The sequence below is a fragment of the Ochotona princeps genome, chromosome 4 (genome assembly GCF_030435755.1).
Source record: "Ochotona princeps isolate mOchPri1 chromosome 4, mOchPri1.hap1, whole genome shotgun sequence".
Classification (NCBI taxonomy): Eukaryota; Metazoa; Chordata; class Mammalia; order Lagomorpha; family Ochotonidae; genus Ochotona; species Ochotona princeps.
The window spans coordinates 42,282,089-42,309,530 of NC_080835.1; the positions used below are offsets into that span (position 1 = coordinate 42,282,089).

Genomic DNA, 27,442 nt, shown 5'->3' on the forward strand with positions numbered 1-27,442 from the left:
ATTCTTTTCAAACATACACTTAAATTTTTTTGCCAAACATGTAGTTCAAAATGTGTTAGAGAAACCATTTGAAGAGAAACAATAAAAGCTTCAAATTGGTATTGTATGAACTTCAATAATAACAGAATGTTAATACTTACAAGGAATATCTCGATAGCCATTTTCTAATGCACGAAAATAGTTCATGAATTGTTGAGTGGGAATTTTAAAAATTTCCAATAAGCCAGTGTCTTGAAATAAGGCATACATAACCTACATGTCAATGAGAATATAACTTACTTTTAAAATCAGAATTTCTAGTTGTAGCTGAGTAAAACATGGTTTTTGATCTGAATTTAGAAATAATAGCCAAATGTATTTAGTTCAGTTAATAATTTATTAAGAATTTGCCTACAATTTTTATCAAAAACTAAGACATACCCTAAAGTCCTTGAGGACCAAGTAACCCTCACACTGTAATACCATGTTGCAATCTATAAATTTCTGCATTCTTTGCCTTAGCTTTTTTTCTTTTTTTTTTTTTATTATTAGTTACGTTGTATTATGTGACACAGTTTCATAGGCTCTGGGATTCCCCCAACCCCTCCCCATGCTGCCTTAGCTTTTTATAGGTAACTAATTAAAGGCATACAAATTCTATTCTACTCCAGTGTTAAATGTTTTTAAAAAGAATAGCAATTTTATCCAATTTTTTCTACCTAAAGATATTGATGAGCTTGTATATTCTTCATATAATTTATACATACTTTCTGATCAATTTTCATATCCTTTTCCAACTCAGTATTTAAGATAAATCTTTACTTCTTTAACCTCAATTAGATCCTACTAATATGCTGCATACACATACCTATGACATTCTTACATTTATTGCATACATATTTTAATATATATGAGTGTTTCCTAAAAAATCCAATAAAGTTGAATAATTAAGCCAACATTACAAGCAATTTAGATTTTGCTTTTATAAAAAGATTTGACAAAGATTAATTTTCAACAAAATGTAAATTTACAATACAAAGTAGAGATTTAAAATCAAACCTGACTGAGAATCCTTCCTGATTTCTCTCCCATCTTTTCCACAAGTTCAAAAATTGGAAAATTCCAATTGTTCATCTTCTCTATTAATGACTCATAATCTTCCAATAAAATCAGCTCATTTGATAGATCCTGTTCTATCTGTACAATAGCAAAAAAAATTTTATCTTTTATAAATGTTAAATATACATCAAGAGAACATTAAAAATTAAACATTTAAAATAGTCAGTGTTCCAGATGTGAAGATACAATGCAATATGCATCCCCACTTCCAAATCAAAGATGGACTCCCAATGAAACTGTTGGGCACATCTAGACAATGGAATGCTGGACTGTCTGACATTGTCTGTACCAGCAATGTCAGGGCACGCTTAAATAACAGACTGATGGAATTATGACTCCTTATGAAGGACTAAACTATTGCAATACTATGGGGAAAATCAGTCAGGGGTGGGAATTTGGGGGCAGGGAAATCCCAGACCTCATGGAACTGTACCATAAAATTCAAAACTCAAAAAATAAATAAATTAAAAAGTCAGTGTTGCAAATATTTTCTATAATGGTTATTTCAAAAATACTATTATACATACTTTCTGTTTTCATTTTATTATAATTATTGTTATTTTATGATGCAGTTCCATAGGCTCTGGGATTTCCCTGACCTCCTCCCCAAATCCCCTACACACTGACTTCCCCTATATTACTATAATAGTATAGTTCTTTCCCTTTTTTTTTTTATAAAAATTTGTCTTTACATAAATACTCACATGTTTTCTGGACATCACAAGATTATTGAAAATGTTTTGTTTTTAAATCACTGCACAAGCATAAGAACAGTTATTTCATTATGGAAGTTGTTGATATCACAGGGTCAGAGAACGAAAATCACATTTCTTTACTAGCATTCATTACCAGCATAACTTTTCCCTAAGAAAAGGATAGTTTGCTCTAAAAGTTCTAATTTGGAACTTACAAAACAAAAAGTATTACTGTGTCTGAAAATATATCATGAAAGTCAAGATTGAAAATAATGTATCATAAAATGAAATGAATGTGCTGATTTAAAACGGAATGTCACTTATTGTTCTAGGGTAATAGGCTTAGAACTAATTAGTATTTGTAATTCAAACAATATTTCAGTAATTGTGACTTCTCAGCAGAAAAAATACCATTTTGTTTCAAAAAGTTCTGTGAATAAACAATGAAACCAGCACTAGCTAGTATTATATTTCACCTTAATACAATCATATTGAAATTGTATGTTTTACATTCAGCTGCTGTTTATTCTGTGCCTCTTCTGTTAGATGATTATCACCTTCCAAAAATAACTTTTTGTAGTCTTTCTTCTCTGTTTCCTCTTCTTGAGTTTTCATAAAGCTGAGTGATTCTTTTAATGAAGTGGTGTTATCTTCTTCACCTTAAAATAAATACAAGAAATCAACTAAAAATGGATCAAGGATCTAAATCTAAGGCCTGATACCATCAAATTACTAGAGGAAAACATCAGGGAAACTCTGCAAGACATTGGTGTAGGTAAAGCCTTCTTAGAAAAGATCACAAAAGCACAGGCAATTAAAGCAAAACAGACAAATGGGATCACATCAAGCGAAAGTAGCTTCTGCACTGCAAAGGAAACAGTAAATAAAGTGAAGAGGCAGCCAACACAATGGAAGAAAAGTGCAAACCATGCCACTGAAACAGGATTAATAGCCAGGGTCTAAAGAGAGCTCCAAAAATTCAGCAGCAAGACAAACAATCCAGCTAAGAAATAGGCAAAGGACATGAACAAGCTCTTTTCAAAAAATGAAATACAAATGATCAACAGACATATGAAAAAAAAAATTATCAGAGCCACTAGCCATCAGGGAAACGCAAATAAAACCACAATGAGGTCTTAGCTCACCTAGTTAAAATGGCTACCACATCAAACTCAAAAAATAAAAAATTCTGGTGAGGATATGGGGGAAAACATACCACAATACACACTTAGTATGAATGTAAACAGTATGCAGAATCCTCAAAAATCTGGAAATACATCTACTTTATGACCTAACCATCTCATTCCTAGGAAATTTACCCAAATTAGATTACATAAGCATTTGAAAGTTATCGGTATCCCTGTGTTCATTGCAGCTCAACTCTCAACAGCTGAGATATGGAACTGACCAAAATCTTCACCAATTAACGACTGGATAAAGAAAATGTGGCTTAATATACCATGGAATACTACTCACCACAAAAAAAGAAAGTACTCCTGTCTTTCTCAACAAGAGGGATGCAATTAGAAACCATTTGTTTATTGAAATAAGCCAGTCCCCAAAAGACAAATATGTTTTCTCTTACATGTGGCAGTTAGTGTAAAATTTTTTAAAAGTATACATCTTTTGACATAATTAGTCTTTTAGCCCTCGTTTTTATTCTGGTGAAACTGTGGTCTTCCTACTTTTTTACTTCTTAAATATCATGCTTATGCTTAGTGGTGAACTGAGCCTATGGTTATACAGTAAATTGAAATTATGTCTTTTTAAAAATTAAAGGAAAAAAAAAGAAAGGGAAGAAGAAAGAAGGTTAAGCAACTGAGTGGGGAGAGAGATGGTTCTCACCTTATAACCCTGAAATACATGAAAAATGTTCTGTATATTAATGAAAACTTTAAAATAGATTCATACATAGTAATAAACACAAATAAAAAGTGCCCTATGTAAATAGATAGCTTTATAAATGGCTATTTTAAAAATATTTAATGATACATGATAAATACTTAATGATAAATAATGAAACTTAACCTAAACTGATTATATTAATTAAGCAAGACACAACTGTATCTTGATGGATTTTTTGACTCAGGATGAATTGCATCTTGATGAATTCTTAGGCCTCAGCTAAACAGACATTTCTCATACTAGAATAAACTTACAAATCTACTTACAGATAAGAGAGAAGGGTGAATATTCTTCATAAAACTGAGAAACAGAAAAAAGCAGTAACAACTGATACATCTTTTCTTATACATTTGATGTAAACAATTTCCAGCATCTCTGAGTATAAATATAAAAATTATAAACTCACAATTACAAATGAATGAGATTAAGGCACAAGTAAACCTTAAATCAAGTATCATGAATTTTAAGTTATTTATCAGCCAACATGGTAAATAACACTCTCTTAAATCACATTCAGAAGGAGAAAAACATTAGTAGTCAAATAGTATTTATTCATATGCTAAAAAATGTTCTGGTTTATTCTATTTATAATACCCTAAACAAGAAACTTTCCAAGTCCATTGGTAGTATAACTATGGTGTAAATGTGCAACTTAATATTACACATAAAAAATAACGAAACACAATCACAACCTTCTGCATGATTTTTAAAAACATAACCCTACATAGGAGAAGCCAGGTACCAAGGTAAACAATGTGTGATTCTCTTTAGGAAAAGGTTCAAAGCCAATTCACACCAACATACATACATTTTCAAAAATCAGGAATCACTGGGGATTATTTCTAGAGGGGACATGAAGATAAATTTTGAGGTGCTGGTAGTATTTTGTTTCTTAATCTGGGTGCTAAGAAGTTTCATGGAAATCCATCAAGCTGTAAAATTATGATCTGTGTACTTTACAATATGAAAAATTTCATAAACATATTTTCAGTAAAAAGTTTTCTTAAGCGTATTTATTGGAGCCAAGTTTCAGAAAGAGGTTCAAATTCTGATTTTTGTAATTAATGTTGACAAAAACGTGGATAACAAATATTTTACTAGACTTTGTTCATAACAGGTGATGAATGTTATTCAAACTCCTTACCTACTACAGAAATCAATCACTAAATAATAACCATCAAGTATTATCATGTGAAAAATATAAAATATTTGAGAAATGAAATTTGTAATATTTAAACATTTTTGTGAAATTAAGACTAACTATAAGGACATTCTAACAGCACTGAATCTAAAAGTTACTGGCATTTGTGACATACATGTTGTATAGGTGACTACTGAATGATCTGAACTCCTAACTATATCTTAGAGAAATAATACAAACAGTTGAGATAAATGTAGCAATTTCTTTTCCAAAGGTGTCTACTACATTATCTTTTACTTTTACCCTACAGTTTTCTGAAACATACTCTTACCACTCTTCCCTCAACCCTGCAGAAATTCAATGGACATCATACTTGTTCTGATTTATAGAGTATCATAGATGTGATGGTCTATTTGGGGTTCAGCATATTAGCTGGACTGGTAGCTTCCTCTCCTGAAAGCTAGGGAACAAACTGAACAGAGCCCTGGGTAGGCCACATTTAGATGGAGTTGTCAACAACCAGCAAGCTGTGAATAATCCACCTTGGAAAGGCAGGCTAATGATTCCTCAGACTACACTGTGCCCTCACCAACTTCTGACTGCAGCCACATGAAAGTCCTCAAGTGAAGATCTCCTAGCTAAGATAAACCAACCCAAAAAACTATGAGAATTAAGGTTTGTTTCATTGAATATCACTGCACACCATTAAAATCTACCCATTGTAAGCTGTTGAGGCTGCTGCTCATAAATAAGACATTTATTTCTCATCATTTAGGAGGCTGGAAGTCTTCAGATCAGAGTGCCAGCATGATAAAACTCTGGTAAAGGCTTTCTTACTGGTAACATGCTGCCAATGTCTCATTGCATCCTCACATAATGTTCTGAAGTTCATGCATGTTACAGCATTTATCAGAAGTTTACTCATTTAATCGTTAAATACCATTCCATGGCTATATCACGTGTTGTTTATCCATTCACAAGTTGACAATTTTTACCAGGTTTTCAAGTTCAAATGATCTTCAAGAATGATGCTTTAAGTACTAACACACCTACTCTCTGTTCGGGGAAAGTTTTAGCTTTGTTTTTTCCACGTCACATGGTAACTTTATGTGCAGCTTTATAAAGACTGCAAAATGTTTCTACAAATAACTTGACTGTTTTATGTTTCCACCTGCTATGCACAATTTCATTGCTCTTAATAGGAACTACCTTTTTTATGCTATTCTAGTTAGCACACAGTACTCTTTCACTGTGATGTTAATTCGCATTTCTTTAATGATCAATGACATTGATCATCTTTTCATTCTTAAATTACTCATCTCCTTTACCAAATGGTTTTCATCAAAATATCTAAAACGTTCGTCCACTTTTTAATCAAGTGATTTAATGTTGGTTGTAAGGGTTCTTTATGTACTCTGGATAAAACTTCTCCAAGCCCAGTGCGGTAACCTACTGGCTAAAGTCCTCACCTTGCATGTGCCCAGGATCCTATATCAAGTGCCAGTTCGTGTCCCGGCTGCTTCATTTCCCATCCAGCTCCCTGCTTGTGGCCTGGGAAGGAAGTCAAGGATAGCCCAAAGCCTTGGTACCCTGAACTCATGTGGGGGACCCAGAAGAAGCTCCTGGCTTCGGATGAGCTCAGCTCTGCTGTTATGGTAGCTTGGGGAATGAATCAATGGATGGAAGATCTTTCTGTCTCTCCTCTTTGTAAATCTGACTTTCTAATAGGCAAAAGAAAGCAATCTGATGTCTTCATTGTAATAGCAGGCCATAGATAAATAAGCATCACTTAAGTATAGCTGGTAACATGCTACTCAGTTAAATGCAGCTGTATATTCTCTGGGGAGTGGGCCATGAATCTGGGATTCCATCTTAGCCTTAGGAAAATCTAGCCATACTACAGATAATAGTTATTAATCAGATGTACCACTTTTAAATCTTTTCCTCAAATTATGGCTTGTCTTTAATTTCTTATAAATATCTTCTCAATCTACGGTTTGTCTTTTTAATTTCTTATTGGTGTCTTGATATGCAAGACAGTTTTTATTTTGTTGAATCAATCTGTCAACTCTTTTTTTTTTTTTTTTTTTTGGCAAGGCAGAGAGACAGAAAGACAACAGAAACAGAGAAAGAGAGGTTGTCTATCCATTGGTTCACTTCTAAAATGCCCACAAGATCCGGGGCTGGGCCAGGTCAAAGCCACGAGTGAAACTTTATCCAGGTTTCCCCATGGGTGACAAAGACCCATGTACTTGAACCTGTTGCCTCCCAGCGTGTGCATTACCAAGAAGTTGGATCAGATATAGAGGCTCAGCCCAAAGACAGGCACTCCAATTGGTGTGCTAATCTCTGTGACAAGTACACACCCCAACAACATTTCTAATTTGAAGATACAATAACGTATTTAACCAAATTTTAAAACAATTCCTCTCTATAGATATATTTATGCAAATGCCTTACGACTTTGATTGTAAAGTATAAGTATTAGTATAAACAATCCACTATCTATATGCTCATTAATCATAATCAAGATTACAGTATTTGTAAAGCACATCTCTTCTCTTCAAAATATTTTCACCATCAACTGTATTATAGTTTTGTTCCTATTCTCTCTGCAAAGTAGGTAAAAATACTGTAATCTTCATCCCTGTAATCTTCATTTTCAAGAGAGATAAACCACAATGCTTTCATTTATGCACTTAAAATAAAGGTTTTAAGATTTTACTGTTCCACTCACAGACACTTACAGAACCTCACCTGATTTTTCACTGTGGCAGGCTGTGTCATCTGACTCAGATGTTGAAACAAATTTCAGTATTTGATGCCCACAGCTTGTAGGATAAAGTAAATACATGTGATAAATGAGGCAGAAAATTTGATGTACACATAATTTGAAAATCTCAAATTTTTAACATAAATCCCAGTTACAACACATTCAAAAATCTTTATCTTTTCATTAGTTTAGCTAGCTTTATATTAGAAAGCATCTGTGCTTCCCTGAAAGAAATAATATATTTTTGAATGACAACATTAGGATGTAAGAGAAATCTTTTTTAATACTATCAGGCACAAATTAAACATGAAAAAAAATGGGTACTATGAATAAGCGCAAAGTAGATTACACCAAAATAATTCTCTCTGTGTATAATGATATGGTATGTAAAATAGCAATACATTTCATCTCATACAGAGATCATTTAATTAGAAAGTTTATAATAGAATTGAAATGACAAAAATCCACTTTCAATAAAAACTATTAGGTATAGAAGTAGGAAGATTCAGTCTTAACCCTTTATCTAATTACAATATAGAAGTAGAAAATTGTCAATACTTAACACAACTTACATTTTGGAACAGAAAATAAACAATTGAACAATTTACCTGTTACACAGATTGCCACCAGAATTTCTAAGTTGAGAAAAATCCTGTGCATTAGGTACACTGTCCAGAGATCTGTGCAAAGTAACTCCTGGCTTCGGAACAAAGTCAACAATATCAGGGAATTCTATAGGTGACTGATTCGTTGGAGAAGCAGCAGATACTGGTACTTGGCTAGGAGAATGAATAGGGTTCAGATTGGCTAAGACACCTGAAAAAGTTAAGAAATGATTTAGGCAAGTAAATATGTATGTATGTATATAAATTCATTGTATAAGTTTGTGTTTCAATTATGAGCATTTCCCTCCTTTAGAGAAAATAAAGTATCCATAGTTAAATTGCAAAGTAAATTTCTACTTGGGTCTTCAAGACATTTTAGGAATTTACATAAATCAAAGAGCTAGCGGACAAATGAAAAAATGCTCAGGTCGTCTAGCAATCTGGTGAATGCAAATAAAAACTGATGAGTTTCCACCTAACTCTGGTAAAAATGCCCTATATCGGGAGAAAAGGTACCCTAAACCATTGTTGGTGGGAATACACACTATGGATATACAGTATGGAGATCTCTTAGAAACTGAAATAGATCTATCATATGACCCAGAAATCCCACTCCTAAGAATATATTCAAAGAAAATGAAATCTTCATATAAAAGAAGTACCTGTATCCCCATGTTTATAGCAGTGAAATTCACAATAGCTAAGACAAAGAAACAACCTAGATACCCATCAACAAATGAAAGGATAATGAAACTTTGGTACATTTACTCCAAAATGGACCCAGATGGAAATCACTAAGCTTAGTGAAATAATCCAGTCCCAAAAAGACAAATCTCATACATTCTGATATGTGACAACTAACACACAGAACACACACACAAACAAGCTATCAACTCTATAATGGAGATTAGTGTACTGGGAAGTGAGAGATGCACACAGCATGCATCTTTATTACTGAAAAACAGTAAGATTTCCATGATTATCTTTATTATGACTTTACATTATGTTATTTTCTTCCTTTATTTCACTTGTCATGTCATGATATGATGATGTATCAGAAAACAAAGATTTTAAAGGCAAAATGAATGACTATGCAATTGTAGTAACTTAGGGATAAACAACAGGAGAGGGTGAGGGTGAGAGGAGACTCCTCTGCATGTAAACTTGTATTAAGGAAAAAATACACAAACAAGTATCTTTTAAAATTGCTTTTTGATACAATTTAGTTGGCCCTGGGCTCTCTCTTCTCCCTCCCCCAACTTCCCTCCCCTCCTGTCTGTTCTCCCCTCCAGGTTCACAATGTGTGTCTTTCGTGAAATTTCCCAAGTCCATTATGCTGCCACTGATGAATCTCTATAATAAAAAAATACATCCAGATATTTCCAGCTCAGTCCCTCTTTCAACACTGGGAATTATGTATAATCATATGAATTAAGGTAGAAAGAACACAATATAGAATATAGCTAGCATCAAGAAGAAGTCAAGAGTATTGAACACAATGTTTTGTAATAACGTGTTCATTAAATGTTAGGCAAAATTCACTAGTAAAGTCATTTGGATCCTGTAACTTTCTTTGTAGGAAGTTTTTTAGGTACAGTTTAAGTTCTTTTAAAGCTGTGACTCTTCAAACTTGTATTTGTATTAGTGTCATTTACTTGTGTTTTTCAGGAATTCATTTCATTTAAGTGTGAAATTTACTTGCATAAAACTTTTATTTTCTCTTTAAATATCTGAGTTTGGTGATGATATCCCATTTCTACTTGTTACAAGGAAAATCTGTGGCTTCTTTATCTTATCATACTCAAATTCTACCAGAGGTTTCAATCTCACATAATCAACTTCCATGGTGTTTATTTGTTTTGAACTTTCATTTCCTTGATTTTGTTTTGTTGCTGCCATGTGTTTCATTATTTTCTGCTAAGGCTTATTCTTTTCTTCTTTCTACTGATTAATTTTGCTGATAAATAATAATCTTTAAAATATAAGTTTAACAGACTTTCAATCATATTTCTCTCCTAACGCAAAGAACTATAGCTTGTGCCACAATTCTGATATCTTATTTTCAACAACTTTATGCTCGAGATGTTTCCTACTTTTCTTTTTATGCTTTTGCTTCTTTAGCATTCAGGTTATTTATAAACGTTGAGATGGTCTGCACGTATCTCTAAACATTCTAGTCTAACTTTCTTTTGATGGATTGCTTCATATGCCTTTTTATTTTAATGTTTGTTTATTTAAGGGACAGAAAGACATACTGGGATAGAGGAAAGAAGGAAACTCTCTTTCACTTGCTGGTTCACCACAACAAATGTATTCAAGGGCCAGGGCTGACCCAAGTTCAAGGCTAGGAGTTAGGAGCTAGGAACTTGATGCAGGCCTCCGATGAGGGAAGAAGGGATCCAAGTGCTTAAGACCAACACTATCATCTCTCAGGCAGTCCTGCTGTGGTAAGTTTGAATCAGTATTTGGAGCAGAGAACTGAACACAAGTACTTAAATGAGAAAGAAAGGCATCTTCATCTAGCATCTTAAATACTAGGCTAAACGTCTATTTTGTATACTTTTTAAACTTAACTGACATACCACTCATATTCCACAAATTCATCCTCTTAGACAATTCAGTTAGTTTAAGTACATTCATAAAGTTGTCTCTAATTCTGGAATATTTTCATAAACCTAAAAAGACCTTATGTCCATTAGCAGTCACTTTTCACTCCTGTCCCTCCAACTCCCAGTCATGTAGCATAGCATAAAGTGATAAATAGCTGGCTCCCTTAGATCACTTTTAATTTTTAAATTTTCATTTTTATTCAAAAATAGGATATAGATCATACAGCAGCAGCATCATTTTTATTCAAGAACATTCTTGATTTTCATTTCTTTAGCGACACATTAGTCATTCAGTAGCATGTTATTTAACTTCTTGGTGTTTTTAATTTCTTTTCTTCCTGTTGTTGATTTTGTCTTGTGGCTTTTCATCTAAGGGGATGTGCAGTAACTGTGTAATGGAGACTAACATATCCAAATGTATGCATCTCTACTTCCAGGTCAAAGCTGGACTCCCAATAAAGCTGTTAACTATATCTTGACATTAGGCTGCTGGACTCTCTGCCATTGTCCATACTCGCAATGATGGACGTATGACTGTCTATGAAGAACTATACTATAGTAATAATATAGCAGAACATAGTGTAGGAGGGGACTTGGGCAGAGGGTAAGGGAAATCCCAGGGACTATGGAACTGTATCATAAAATGATAATAATGATAATAATGATAATAATAATGTAAAACAAAAAGTCAAACACAGAGAAGACAGTGACATATGGAAAAGGATTTCCTCTCTGTAGGCTGATTCTCCAAATGCCTGCAAAAGGGGTGAAGTCAGGCACCCCAAAGCAGTCTCCCAAATTGGCAGCAGTAACCCAAGTACCTGAGCCATTGTCTGCTCCTTCCCCCCATGGTGGGCATTTGTCAAAAGCTGAGTAAGAAGCACAGTAGCCAGGCCAAGAGTCAGACACTTCCATATCGGTTGCAGGTATTTAAGCAGCAACTAACTGCTATGCCACACACACATTCCGCTTTGTGCCACATTCATAAGGTCTGATCTGCATTCCTGAGGGCTATAAATGGAATGGCCTATCACCTCATGACTTCATTATCTTACCTGTTAGCACTGAAGATTGTATTTCAACACATAAATTTGGGGGGTATATATTCAAATGATAGCAAACATTTATGTACTTTCTACCTCCATGGAAACATCTATTTGGACACGTCATACAACTGACACATACAATTTGCATGAAAATTTTAAGTATGTTTATTTAGCATAACGTGTTCAAAGTTCATTCGTAAAGCATATTTGGCTACTACTTCATTCTATTTTGTGATGAACAATAACCCCCATTGCATCGATAAAACTGTTGTAAGTTAATAGCCATTTTGGTTCTTCCTACTATTTGACTAATATGAATAACCCTGCTATGCACATTCATATATAAGTATCTGTATAAACATCTGGTCTTATTTATTGCATATTTATCTAACAGTAAAACTGGTGGGTCATAAACTACTCTATGCTTAACATTTTGAGAATCTGCCAAATTGTCTTCCAAAGTGTCTGTAACATGTACCTTCCCTCCATCAATGTTCCATCTTTAGATTGTTTACTAAATCTTGTTACTGTTTGTAATATTGACATTCTAGACTATTCTATAGACAATCTAGCCTTTTTTAGTTCACAATAGCTCTAATTTAAAACTGTCACAAAATGCACTCTTATCAAACTTCAGCAGTTTCTTTGGTAAAAAAATGTTTATCTTCTCTGACTTGTTAGCTTTTAAAGTTTTGAAATGTTTGACTCATTTGTTGTACCCCTACTGTTGTTATTTAAGAAGGGAAATGAGACCCTCTCGCTTCAATTCCAGAAGTCAATTTCTCCCTTTATGTAATTTTAAGCTTTTCAAATTCACTGAAACTTAGAGTCAAACATGTGTCCACTATGATAAATTTGTGTTTGTGGAAATAATGAGCATTCTGCAATGGTTGGATATACTACTTTATACTCAGTTAATTCAAACCCATTCATCATGTTATTCAAATACTCTGTGTTCCTATACTGTTTTGCATTCTTATTCTACTAGTTAATGAGACTAGTGAGTTAAAATCTCTCAAAGATGAACACAAACTGTGCACTTTATTTTCAGAATCTTAATTTATGTAATAAACTTGATTGCTGAACATTGTAGACTTATTGGCTGCTTTCTTTCATTGGTTTTGGGGAATGATTCTGTGTCTTCTCCTGTTCAGACTTTATTCACAAATGCAATAACTGTGTTCCACGTATCTCTTACAGTTTGTTCTAAATTGCCCATTATTTCTGGTTCCAGTGTTTACTGAAAGCATTCATCACCCATTTTGCTCAACTTTCTATTTCCTTTAATATATTGTTATTTTAAAAGCTTGTAATTCAGGGTCTGCATTGCGGCCCAGCAGGTTAAGCCACCACCTGTGACACTGGCATTCTATATAGAGGACAGGATTGAATTCCAGTCACTCTACTTCTAATCCAGTTCCCTGATAATCCACCTGAGAAAGCAGATGTCTTAAGTACTTGGACACCAGCCACTCCATGTGGGAGACTACTGTGGCACTCCAGAATCTTGGCTCAGTCCTGCAGCTATTTGGGAAGTGAACCAACAAAAGCAAGATATCTCTCTCCCTGTCTCCTCTCTCTCACTCTGAATTTCTGCCTTTCAAATAGATATTTACATCTTCTGATAAGATCCTGTAAATTCAACAACAATATCATATGTAGATCTCATCCTAATGCTTTTCAATAACATTTTCCTACCTTTTCAAGTTTTACAGTTTTTCCTAATTATCTATAAAAATTTGTGATATTATATTCCATTGCAACTATCTATCTGCTATTAGCTATCTACTATCAGTTATAATATACTTTAAAATCAGAATATCAGCATTCTTTGCTAGTGTTAGGCTGTAATTGTAAAATATCATTCTCAGGAATTTTTGAGGCATTTTATAATTATAAAGAAAATTCCTAGTAGATTGACTTGTCAAGATACATTTTAGGTTTTATCTACCTTTTTCTTAAAAGATTTATTTTTCTTGGAAAATCATAAATATAGAGAGAAGGAGAAACAGAGAGAAAGATCTTCCATTCACTGGTTCACTCCCCAAGTGGCCGCAATGACTGGAGCTGAGACGATCTAAAGCCAGGAGCCAGGAGCCACCTGGGAGCAGATTCCCAAGGCTTTGGGCCATCCTCCACTGCTTTCCCAGGCCATAAGCAGGGAGCTAGAAGGGAAGTAGAGCAGCCAGGACATGAACCAGTGCACTTGGGATCCAGGGCACTTGCAACCAAAGGATTAGCCAATTAGAGCCATTATACTGGCCTGACTTTATCTGTTCATACACCAAGATTTTCTTTCTCCACAATTAAAATTCTACAAACAAAAAAAGCAAACAAAACTGTTCTTCCTGAAGATTTTCTATTACTCTTGAACTGTAACTATTGTAACTATCAAGATTGATAAAATAGCTGTGTATTTTATCTTTGAATCCTTATTACCTAAAAAGGTGCCTGGTAACATAATACATGTTTGAAAAGTGCTCATTAAATGAACTGAGAAATGGCAAATGATAAACTGAAATTTCTTTGGTTTTAAGATTTGTTTACGTCATTGTCAGAACTACAGAGTCAGTAGAAGAAAGAGAGATACTCCATCCACTCAAATGGCCAGAGTGGGGCTGATATAAAACTGTAAGCCAGGAGCCTCTTCGGGTTTCCCATATGGGTGAAAGTGCCCAAGGCCTTGGGTTAGCCTCCACTGCTTTCCCAGGCCATCAGCAGGGAGCTGGATTGGAATTGGACCAGCCAGGACTCAAGCCTGTGCCCATATGGGATGTGGTACTGCAGGCCAGAGTAATAGCTGACTACACTATTGCACTGGCCCCCAAACTCAAATTTCTTAGTCATATTCACTCTTATCACAAGTAATAATAAAATGAGATTAAAAACTAACTATAAATGTGTAATGAAGAGGATTCACAATGCAATATACTTTGAGAACTCCTATATTTAAATCATAAAGAATGGTTCTTACCAGCTCTTCTCAAAGCGACATGGTGAGTCAGGGATACAGAAGATGACCTTTGCTTTGGGATGGTCAGTATATTTGAACTGAAAGGTCCATTTAGATAGCATCCTTGACTAAAAACAGAGAGACAAGACATTAAACAATTCTAAAAACAAAAAAAATTTTTCCTCTTTTTAAACTTAAACTCAATTACCAAATACCTTTTTGTACATTTAGAGTTTAGATCTCTATCTAGTCCCTAAGGCCTAAAGGAGGAGAGAAAAGGCCTTTTCTATAGTGGATCGAACAGCAAATACCTTTGGCATTGCAGGCCACAAGGTCTCAAATGTAACTCATGAAGTCTGCCACTACAGGATAAAATACATCCATAAGCAATAATAAATTGGTTAGCTGTGTTTCAACAAATTGTTATTTACAAAAACAAGTATGCACAAGTTCATTGGTTATGGTTTGAGGATTGCAAGCTCAAAGAAGGCTATCATTATTACCAAGAATGTTTGTCTTTTTCTTTTTAAGATTTATGTATTTTCATTGGACAGTCAGATTTACAGAGATAAGGAGAGACAGAGAAAAATATCTTCACCTGCTGGTTCACATCCTAAAAGGCTGCAGTGGCTGAAGCTGAGCCTATGTAAAACCAGGAGCCAGGAGCTTCTTTCCAATCTCCCACATGGATGCAGGGTCCAAGGCTTTGGGCCGTCCTCCACTGCCTTCCAAGGCCACAAGCAGGGAAGCAGAAGGGAAGTAGAGCAATGGGATACAAACCCGTGCCCATGTAGGAACCCGGAACATGCAAGGCGAGGACTCTTAACCACTAGGCTATCGCATCAGGCACAGGGATTTTTTTTTTTAAACCTATGTTGCTGGTCATATCCCTAAGACATTAGCTTTTAGATACAGGATAAGGCATTAATTTAAATTTTGCAAAAATTCTTGGATAATGGTGATACTGGTAGCCCATAGGTCCCACAGAGAGCCACTGGCCTAACATACAGGTTTTTTTGCTATTCTCCATTCCCTCTCCTTACAGGTATTGACTATCGTTCACACATTTATTTCCTAAAACTGAAAAATCTAGTATATATTTAAGGTTTTTATGGAAAAAGCTAAAATATACAGGCAAGCATAGCATACACGAATATGACAAGTAGAACAGCTTATTAAGTCATTACCAATTAGATGGGGTAAAAATATATACATATGAAAGCAATCCCATGTTTATATGAAACACACCATGAATCTTGTTTTCCATATTCACTGGCCTATTTTACTGATAGTTGAGTCTGCTACAGTTGAAGGTGCTACAGTTTCAAGGACATACTGAATTTATGTAGGTTCATTCAACTTTTATTAGCACGGCCTTAGTTCTCAAGCTTTTCCTTATTCTTCCCATATTTCATCTACATTGATATTCCATTTACTCAGGAGAGATCTACCTGTGTGTTGCACTAGAAGATTTTCGTTGATGTCCCTTAAAACATTTACTCCTATTTTATCATGATATCCCTGCTTATAGATTGTTTTCCCTCAAATGAGTTCTTGTACAGGCTATGTCTCATTCATCTGCATGTTCACTGGACATTTGGCACAGTGCTTGATACTACAGGTGTTCAACAGACACTTGTGGAATAAACACCACTAGACCCTTTGGGCTCCCATTGTACAGTTATTATAAACAGAGCTTTTTAGCTCTCCAGTTTGAGGTAAGTGGACTTTCTTTCATTGTCTAACTTCTATTTCTTAGGCTTTCCTTGGATTTTTCTTTCAGAAATATTTATTTTTATATCTTCACAGAAGAAAAGTGTTTTATTTTAGAAAGAAAGGGCATGTGAAATCAACTGGAATCACTTTATTAAAATTCCATTATTGATATTACCAAAATTATAATTTAAGCATTATTGATTTACATTGACATTATTTTTGATTTAGATTTTTATATACTTCATCTCTTTTAGTCATCTTATCAATATTACTGTGATTTCTCTTTAACAAGAAAGTTGAGAATTTGAGAAGCTAAATAATGTTTCTACATTCACCCAGCTGATAAATAGCTGAGCCAAAATTCCAATTCCAATTTCTCTCACTAAACTGCATGCACATCTCCACAACACAATTCTATATTTTTGTCAATTACTCCATCTATAAATTTAGAGATTTTAAACAAATAATTCTTAGGTACCTTCTGACCTTGTATTTTTTTTCTCAAGCCAGTAATAATATTTATCTGACAACATTACAAAAATAAGCGGTATGCAAATAATAATACCAAATTAATTCATCTCCCTATCAATGCTCAATAATTCTTTATATGTGAGTATTTATTACTTTCATGTAAAGTGAGAAAGACTGGGACAGAAGTATAACCTGGGACAATATTCAAACAGAAAGTTTTGTGTACTCCATGATTAACCTCAAGACAAACAGAGAAAAGTCCCGTATAGAATCACAGGCACAGAATTGCTGCATAATTTTCTCCTCTTTCATTATATATATGATTTTTAAAAGTATTTACTTAAATGGCAGGGAGAGAGAGATGAAGAGGGAAAAGAGAGAGATCTTGCACTGGCTAGCTCATTTCCCAAATGGCCATAGCAGCCAGATATCCGGCAGGTCAAAGCCAGGAGCCAGAAACTCCATCTGAGTCTCCCATGTGACTTGCAGTGCCCCAAATACTTAGTACACCTTCTGCTGCTTTGCCAGGAATTACCATGAAGCTGGACCACAAGCAGAGTAGCCAAACTCAAACTGGCACTCTGAAACAGGATGCTGTCACCACAGGTAGTAGCTTAACCTACTGTGGTACAACCCAAACCCTCCATAGTTTTCCACTTTAACCCAGGTTAAAATTATATCATAAATTCATGTATCCATGGATCTGTTTATAATTGAGTATTAAAAGTAAAAATTTAAGTTCTCAAATCAGTTCCAGGATCTTCTTAATACCCGGCCCAGAACTCAGTGAATAACATAAAGCAATACTGAAGAAAGACTAGAGGTTTTAATTATTAGTCACAGTTAGCAGGAGGGTGATTAAAGTCAGACCCGAGAATCAATGTCAACATCATATGCACATACTACAAAAGATGATATATGTTAGTCACTCTTAAGCCATATACTGAGTTGACTTCTAGCCAATCCAGTTTGTATCATGTCAACCTTTTATTTTAACAGCAATTGTATGAATCTGATAGCTATATGTCTATATTTAGAGAGCCACACTTAAGATACTAAGAAGCCCTCCTGAATTTCTGAAATATCTTAGGCACGAATTTGAGATGCTAGTTCCTAAGGTCATTTTTAGGGGCCATCCTATTATCGGGAAACACAATCATTAGATTTGGTTATACAGTTGTGGTATAAATGATTAGACAAAGATTGAAAACAAGTCTTTTTAGTTCAGACTCGATCAGTATTTGACATTCTACAGGGTAATTTAATACAACTTGCTAATTTTTCCCAAGGGAAATTCTGTTGGGGAAAAAAAAAAGAGTGAGCTATGAGTCAGCTTAAAGAATGAATCACCTTCATTTTCTAATGAGCCATGAATACACATCTGTCTACATCAGAGAGGGCCCAGTCACATCAGGCAAATTAAGGACAGGAGTTTAGTCATTCTTTAACCCTAAAATGCTAACACTGGAATTTAAAGACAGTCAACTGAACTGTCAACTAATCTAGAAACACAAATTCTTCATAGTAATTAAATGAGCTTCAGAGGAGTATGGCTAACAAAAGTTAGAAAGAGAAAAGTCCCATAAGACAAATAAAGATGCTGTGGAAATTTGGAGATGAAACAGATCACTTTCCTTGAAGAACAGAGGAGGAGGATGTCAGGATCTTAAGATGTGATATTTTGAGGCAAATTGAGGATAAACAGGTGTGTGTGTGGCTTAGTGATTAAGACGCCTGCTAGGATGCTCATATCACATGTCAGATTGAGTTGTATAGAGTCACAGTAACATTCTTAATTATGGCTGCCTGCTAATGCATACCATGTGAGGCAGCAGCAGATGACTGAAGTAGTGGGACTGTGCCACCTATGTGGGAGAGCTGGTCCGAGTTCCTGGCTCCTGGCTTTGGCATGGACCAATCTGGCTATTGTGGGCATTTGGGAGGTACAAAAGCAGACAGAAGATCTCTGTGTGTCTTTCTGGCTACATATGGCTCTCAAATAAATTGAAATAAATAAGTAAACTTTATTTTTAAAGATTTTTTTTACTTGAATGTCAGATTTAGATAAAGGAAAGACAGAGAAAGACTGAGAAAGAGAGAATCTTTTATCCACTGGTTCACTCTGGCTGCAAAGGCCAGAGCTGAGCAGATCTGAAGCCCTGAGCATCATCCAGGTCTCCCACATGGGTGCAGGGGTTAGAAGATTCGAGCCATTCTCCACTGCCTCCCCAATCCATAAGCAAGGTGCTTCATTGAATGTGGAGCAACTGGGACTAGAATTTGTGCTCATATGAGATGTCAGCTCTACAAGGGGAGGACTAGCCTGTTGGGCCACTGCATCAGCCATAATAAAAAAAACCTTTATTTAAAAATTTAATATGCAGAAATGCGAATGAGATCTAATCTAGTTAAGTTCTTTTTTTTAATGAAAGGCATAGACATGGACAAACAAAATCAAAAGCTTGAATTTGGTTGTAATTTTAGATGACTAAAGGAATATCATATTGGAAAGATATTTTTGGTATTGGAAAAGAACACCTTCCTCAATAAGTACAACCTCAAATCTTCTATGTAACCAACAGTGATAAGCTTTATGGTGAATGCCCAACTGAGACTACTATTTCTTTTGACCATGGCTATACATATCTCCCTTACTACTTTTTTCTCCAAGCAAAACATGAATAGCAAAATTGCCTAATTCTTTGTACAAATAAGGCATTACTTTTTACCATAGTACATTATGTGTATATCATTTGTTTGCATTTCAATTACATGAAAGTTTAATTTTCAAATGAAGGTAAGCTAAGAATAAAGCTTTCAGAGAACATCAAGGATGAGATAAAGCAAGTTACATGCGTGTTGTTTTCAACTAGGAAGCTTTCCAAATCATTCTTCTTTTCTTACTCTTTTAAAGATTGCTCATCTATGCCACTTCATTTTATCTTTTGAAGTAAAAGTGCAGCTTTGTCATGAATACTGGCAGGATTTCAAATCCAGACAAGAGGTTTGAGCACTACTCTTTTTTAGACTCCGTATACCTCAACAATATGATGCTACGTTTTCTACCTTTGTCTTCGCTTACAAGAACACAATATACTTAAATAGCAGAACATTAAACTTGCAACTGTTACTAAAGAACTTTATTACTGTGATTATACGGGTGAAAATGGTGGAAGAGGAAACTGGGGAGGGAGAAAGGGCAGGGAATGAGAGGATTCTCTATGCCTACAAAACTGTATCATAGAAAATAATAAAAGTAATTATATATATTATATATATATACACACATATATATATGTAATTCATCATGATGCAATTGTATAGGTATAGGGGATATCTTCTCTCACCTTCATTTCTTCCCTCTCATCCCTCCTTATTATTCCCCAAATTATCACAGTGGTGTAGTCCATTTAGCAACAGTTACAGGATTGACTTGCTATTATTTAAAGACATCATTACGTGTTCGGTAAAGGCAAAGGTGGAAAATCTAGTATTATGCTCTATGGTCATATTTACATGTCTTGAAAAAGGAATCCTACTTTGATATTTTAGAGATGCATTCTGCAAGTGTAGCTTTACTTCCCATCATGCTGACCTCTGCTAAGCACTACTTCTAAAATATGTTTTATTTATTTGAGTTGCAGAAAGAGAGCAAGAGAATGAGAGTGAGAGAGAGAGACTGAGAGGAATCTCCCACCCACTAATTCACTATTCCCATATCTATAACATACAGGTACGAACTCAAACCTTTGTCTTCCGCAGTAGTGGTAGAAACCCATCATCACTGCTTCCCGGGCAGATTACTAGACTGGGGAGTTGCAGCTAACTAGGTACAGACCTCAGGTACTGCGATGAGCAACAAGTGCGTCAAAATTAGCACCACCAAGAATACCTTGTTTTAATTTCTTTTTTTTTTTTTCACAAAAAGTTTGACATACCATCATACAATCATGATTTTTTTAAGGAAAACTTCCAGTGGAAGGGAGAAGATGAATTGATTGGAGTAGAAAATGAAAAAGCTAATTAAGATGCTACTCCAACAACCCCAAATAACTGATAGTATAAAGCATGAAATCGTGTACTAAAGTGATGAAGAAGAAATGAACATAAAGGAAAGATATTGCTCAGATAAAATTCACAACTGTTGTCTGTATGGTAACAAGACATAAACAAGTCTTTAAGTAAATCCAGCTTGAAAGCAGCCACTGAACAAGAGGATTACAACAGTTTGCCAAAAAACAGGGCAAAACAATAGATGAAAAAGCAGCTGAAAGGAAAAGAAATCTAGCTACAGAGACAGATTACAAGAATAAGAAGTTCAGTACTGGAATCATGTTGAAATCACAGGGTCAGTTAAAATCAATTAAGGAAATGGATCAGAATTCGAAGCTGAGATAGTCAAGACTCAAAACTCCAGTAAAGGTGCCAGCACTAAGCCTCCGCCTACAGCATCGATTCATGTCCTGGATGCCCCACTTCCAGTTCCCCGCTTGTGGCCTGAGGAAAGCAGAGGATGGCTCAAGTCCTTAGGCCCCTGCACCCCTGCACCCACATGGCAGATCTGGAAGCAGCTCCTCTCTGCAACAGCCCAACTCCAGATGTTGTAGCCATTTGAGGAGTGAACCAGCAGATGAAAGATTTCTCTCCCACCTGTGGCTTCCCCTTTCAAATAAAAATAAAATTAATCTTTAAAAAAAACCTAGTATATATGATTCTTCTTCAGTTCCTATAATTTGCTAATTTTTCTACTGAGTTTTCCTGTTCCTATTAACTTGAAGGAAATCTTCACACATTTCTGGACAATTATTATTTACTATCTATGTTACAAGTCCTGAAATATTTGTTGTTCTTTGTGATGTAAAGTATGTTTCTATTTTTTTCAATTTAGAGAAGCAATTCTGTTAAAATTTTTGAGTAGTCTATTTTCATTCATCACAAGTGTATACCCATTCTATCACATAAAAAGCAATATACATGAGGGTTTCATATTAATAATAAAGTGCATACAGTTTTAGGGATATATCTTAATATCTGTTACAAATAGTTTTTTCCCATTTTGTTCCTTCTTAAAATAATCTAAACATTTTTAGTATTTCCTCTTTTATTTATCAAGTTCTATGAAAAACTCTGTTGGCATCTTAACCAGATACATTGGTTGTTTCAATTAATTTGGAGAGAACTGACATTATTATAATGTATCTTACAATCCACTATCATGACATACTACTACTGTATTTCTTCACGCACATTTTATCTCTTTCATTCATATTTTCCTCATATTTCATGAATTCCTCCATAAAGGAGGAATCACATTCCATAGGTTTATTATGAAGGAACTAGACATTTTTGTGCCTTTCTTAGATGAAAGGTTAATTTTTATCTTTTTCGTAATTTTAAATGTGTTTCTATTGATGTATAGGGTTTCTTTGGAACCCCTAACACTTTATTTATGGGCATCCTTCGGCTTTCTGGGTAAGCAAGAATTTTCTGTTTTTCTTTTTATCCTTTATGCTTTTTTATATATTATTCCTGCTTCACCGAATCTTCTAAGATATTAAATGTAATGTTGAAAAAAGTTATTTAAAAAAAACTAGCAAATAAGCTCTTAGTTTTAGAACACTCTAATAAATTCAGTGTGACTCCAGGGATACAAGTTTATTAACTAGACTATCAAAACCTTAAGGTTCTTTAGGTAAATGTAATTACACAATAAAATTAACACCTTCATTATTTAATATAAGAGGGATCTTCAAAAAATTCATGAGAAAGTATTTTCTACAAAAAAACTATGCATGGGCCTGGTGCGGTAGCCTAGTAGCTAAAGTCCTTGTCTTGCATGTGCAGGGATCCCATATGTGCACCAGTTCGTGTCCTGTCTGTTTTGCTTCCTCCCCATCCAGCTCCCTACTTGTGGCCTGGGAAAGAAGTCAAAGACAGCCCAAAACCTCGGGACTCTGCACCCACGTGGGAGACGTGGTTTTGGCACAGATCAGCTCAGCTCTGGCCATTGTGGCCACTTGAGTGAATCAGTGGACAGAAGATCCTTTCTGTCTTTCCTCCTCTCTATATATCTGACTTTCCAATAAAAAATAAATGAAAAGTTTAAAAAGTTAAAAAAAAAACTATGCATGGATTCCTACAATTTTTTACAGCAAAATAATCTTGTTTTTTGATCTCATTTTTCCATGAAGAGTGTGAAGTTCCCTCACAGATCTCATGATAGTCACATAGGTTGTTTATATTTTAATTAAATTAATTACAATTCAATCAGATTTTAAATTCGGTTTCTTAGTTGTACTGGGCACGTTCCACATAAAGCTATGGCTACCATCTTTGGATGGCACATCACCACAGAAATTCCTTCTGGATGGTAATAACCTACAGACCTGAATTTGAAAAGGAAAAATAGCTGTGAATATTTCATACATTCCCAACTTACCCACCTATACTCAAGACATTCAGAAAAATATTGTTCAAAAATGCCTTAGTTTGCATACTAAAAAGGTTACATCCTTGATTGATTTAAATTAGATGTATATATTGCCATCAAATGCTTAATTTTGCAAAATGTCTCCACCTTTTATGAGGCAAATCGTTTTTGCTTTAATGAAATTTAATGAACATATAGAATCTGCTTACTTTAACTGGGCTGGGGAAACTTTTCTGTCTAGGGCCATTTGGGTATTTATAAAATCATTCACAGGCCTACCATTTTATGAAATTAAAAATCAGTCTACTTCAGATTCATCAAATTTTGAGTCTTGCCTGTGGTTGAACTGGCAAAGCCACACCAAACAATTTTGTGGGTTTTATACAGCCTGTGGGTTGAGTTCTCCACTCCTGCAAGAGAACAGGAGCAACAGGATGGAAGGGATGTTGCCTCAGTGTACACATCTGACCTTAACTCAGTGACTATCAAATGTTTCACAGCAAACACCTCGCAGCTGTGTCTTTGTGAAGTATTAGGAAACAGTATCCTTTTCTTCATTCCTTTTTATACCCAGCAAGATTTTCAACATAATGCTTCCTATGATTAAACAAATAGCTGATATAATCTATTATCCATTTTCTTATATGCATTTAAAACAAAACATAAGAAAACTTTAGATCAATGCTCATTTTCCTGTACTATACTTTCTATACTTAAATGTACTCCTATTTTACATATTAATTTGTACAACATTTGCTTTTATAAAAAGTAATTTCATCGTTCAACCACTTTTTATAGAAAATTCAAATTAATAAGTCACATAAGAATTCAGAAATAATTACATGATTATATTTCACATATAAATGTTGACAAATTTTATCAAATGGCTATGGTCCAATTCTGCCATCTACTGCTTAAAATTTTGAGACAATAGCTTAAAAAGGTACAACACATGCTCATTAATAATAGTCATTAAACATGAAATTTACATTAATTCTAATTTTATTAACAAGGATAATATGAGAGAAGCTTATAACCTGTATATGAGAGCAGTATCTGGCTTTCAAAATCCTAAGTGACGGGCCCGGCGCTAAAGTCCTCCCATTGAACCCCCGCCCCCCGGGGATCCCATGTGGGCGCCGGTTCTAATCCCGGCAGCTCCACTTCCCATCCAGCTCCCTGCTTGTGGCCTGGGAAAGCAGTTGAGGACAGCCCAAAGACTTGGGACCCTGCACCCATGTGGGAGACCCGGAAGAGGTTCCTGGTTCCCGGCTTCAGATTGGCGCAGCACCGGCCGTTGTGGGTCACTTGGGGAGTGAATCATCGGATGAAAGATCTTCCTCTCTGTCTCTCTTCCTCTCTGTATATCTGACTTTGTAAAAATCTTAAAAATAAATCTTCAAAAAAATAATAATAAATCTTTAAAAAAAAATCGTAAGTGACAAACTTTGCTATCAGAATGTAAAAAGACGCTTCAAACAGTTCATGGAACACAGAATTAGGAATATAATTTATTTTGGTACAAAATTGTTTGAAATCCATACTTGATTTTGGTCATAATAAACATTTTTCCATGAACTTTTGCAGACCCTGTATTTGTACCGACATTCTAAAGATTTCAGTTGCTGCATTTTCTCAAACTCATTTAATGGTAGCTAACTTCCATTTATAGAATTAGCGCTACCGAATTCCATGTAAATTCTTGGCATATTATAGAATACTTGGTAGTCTCACGCTGTAGCAGAACAAAGTTTAGTAAGTCTTGCCACCTTGGACCTAACTAAACATTGTGACAGAACCTGGGAACGTGTTCTTCCCTTCACAATTCAGTAACTGCCGACTTTGGATACTATACACTGGTTTAGTGACCACTCCCATAATGGCAGCCATGGGGGACTTAGAAGCTTTCCCAGTACCTTGCCTTAACCGGATCCCAATTTACCTGAACCATTGCACTGATTCATCTTCTTAAAGTTCCAGCACACTTTGTGCCCAATCTACCTGTATTTCTGAGAGAGGTTTCTTTTTAAGACTCGGTTTCTCTATTATATCATACTATTACTACTCAAATTGTGCTTCACCTAAATGCTTCAGATATTTATTTCTTCATTTAAAATTATCTTAAAAATTATTCACAGAAACAAAGTGGTTACATTAGAATCAGGCTTTGCGTATTTTACCTTGAGATGCCAAATTCTTGGTTCGATCTTTTGCTGCTGTTGCGTTCCCACCTTGAAGACTGCTCAGCAGGCAGCAATCCTGAAGTTCCAGAGCTCCTCCTCAGCTGAGGAGTAGGCAAACTATTCTTAACATTCAGTCCCTGTTGAATAAGTTAACAATGGTTAAAATTTTCAGCTTTTACTATGCTGTATGTATAATATTAATGATAGTATACAAGAAAATATCAATGGAAATTATATTTTTAAAACAGAAAGGAGAAACAAGACATTTCATTAAAGCAAAGCCAGTTTATTCCAAATTTCATATTCTGTTTGTTCTATTTATTGTCCTCCTGTTAAAAAGTGAGGACGGCCCAAAGCCTTGAGACCCGGCACCTGCAGGGGAGACCCAGAGGAGGCTCCTGGCTCCTGACTTCAGATCAACTCAGCTCTAGCTGTTACAACCACTTGAGGAATGAACTAGCAGATGGAAGGTTATTCTCTCCGTCTTTCCTTCTCTCTGTTAATCTGCCTTTCCAATAAAAATAAATAAATCTCTTTCAAAAGTGGCTTGTTATCTCTTCTCGGCCTTTTGGCCAAGATCAAGTGCAAAAGTGGCTTGTTGACTTGGTATAACTTAAGCTAGCTTTTTTTCTTTTGTATATGATACTCTAACTTTCAGGAGAAACAAAGAATTGGAAATTTTAAATACATGTATAAGCTAATTCTCAAAATTAATAACAGAGGTCAAGCTTAAGAACAGATATGGTGAGCCCTACACAATATATTCTTTAATATTTTCAGTACAATCTGGTAAAAGTGGAAAACTTCAGGATTCAGACTTCGCTTTTGAAACAATGACAGAATTAAATGCAGAATACTTTTTGCAGTAATATCTTACCCTAATTTTGAAAATATCCTCAATTCAAATGTTTAATTAATGAAAACATTTCATTTTCACAATTGAGAGAGTAGTTTTGCTGAGGTTTATACAGCATGACTTCTATTTCTTAAGAACTGTCCATACCGGGCCCGGCGGCGTGGCCTAGCGGCTAAAGTTCTAGCCTTGAAAGCCCCGGGATCCCATATGGGCGCCGGTTCTAATCTCGGCAGCTCCACTTCCCATCCAGCTCCCTGCTTGTGGCCTGGGAAAGCAGTCGAGGACGGCCCAAAGCTTTGGGACCCTGCACCCACATGGGAGACCTGGAAGAGGTTCCTGGTTCCCGGCTTCGGATCAGCGCACATCGGCCCGTTGCAGTCACTTGGGGAGTGAAACATCGGACGGAAGATCTTCCTCTCTGTCTCTCCTCCTCTGCATATATCTGGCTGTAATAAAAATGAATAAATCTTTAAAAAAAAAAAAAAAGAACTGTCCATACCAACAAATAGTGCAACAATCTCAAGAGAAATTCTTTATTAAATTCAGGTTTTTGCAACAGCAGTGACTTTGTTAAGGTCTACAGTTAATCACAATTGCTTGGGCTTATACTGAAAAAGTCCTTTATGTAGCATAATCCTGGCTAATTGCAAAGAAGGTTGTTATAATCTTTGTTCTTAACACATTTATAAAATATGTGTAATATAATCTATTCTTACTCTCTTTTTCTTACTTTTTTTTTCATAAATGCTGTTGAATTTTTTCGAAGTAACATCAAGATTTTGATATGTTCTTCTGAAAGAAGAGACAATTTAGATACAAAATTTTCTCCAGGAATTTATAGAACACAAAGAAAAGTTATGGTTATTTTCAAGAAGGTTGATTCCAGGTCCTTATATGAGCCATTCATGCCGGTAGAATTCCAGCACCCAAAAATAAACCTGACCCTGCAATACTTAGGGAG

The 27,442-nt window shown here is 35.1% G+C and overlaps 1 protein-coding gene across 2 annotated transcripts in view; it reads right to left on the bottom strand.

The window, feature by feature from the left end:
• The window catches only part of PDE3B (phosphodiesterase 3B), a 128,750-nt gene that overhangs the window by 26,817 nt on the left and 74,491 nt on the right, over positions 1 to 27,442 (bottom strand). Inside the window, exons 4-10 of one of the 2 annotated variants that reach the window (XM_004593757.2) lie at positions 25,623 to 25,762; positions 14,847 to 14,953; positions 8,221 to 8,428; positions 7,597 to 7,670; positions 2,304 to 2,452; positions 1,039 to 1,176; positions 141 to 252 (exon numbers count right to left, since the gene is read on the bottom strand). In XM_004593757.2, coding sequence (XP_004593814.2) covers positions 141 to 252; positions 1,039 to 1,176; positions 2,304 to 2,452; positions 7,597 to 7,670; positions 8,221 to 8,428; positions 14,847 to 14,953; positions 25,623 to 25,762 — 928 coding nt within the window. The remainder of the gene's footprint in view (positions 1 to 140; positions 253 to 1,038; positions 1,177 to 2,303; positions 2,453 to 7,596; positions 7,671 to 8,220; positions 8,429 to 14,846; positions 14,954 to 25,622; positions 25,763 to 27,442) is intronic. The other variant, XM_058663333.1, reaches the window with a different exon arrangement.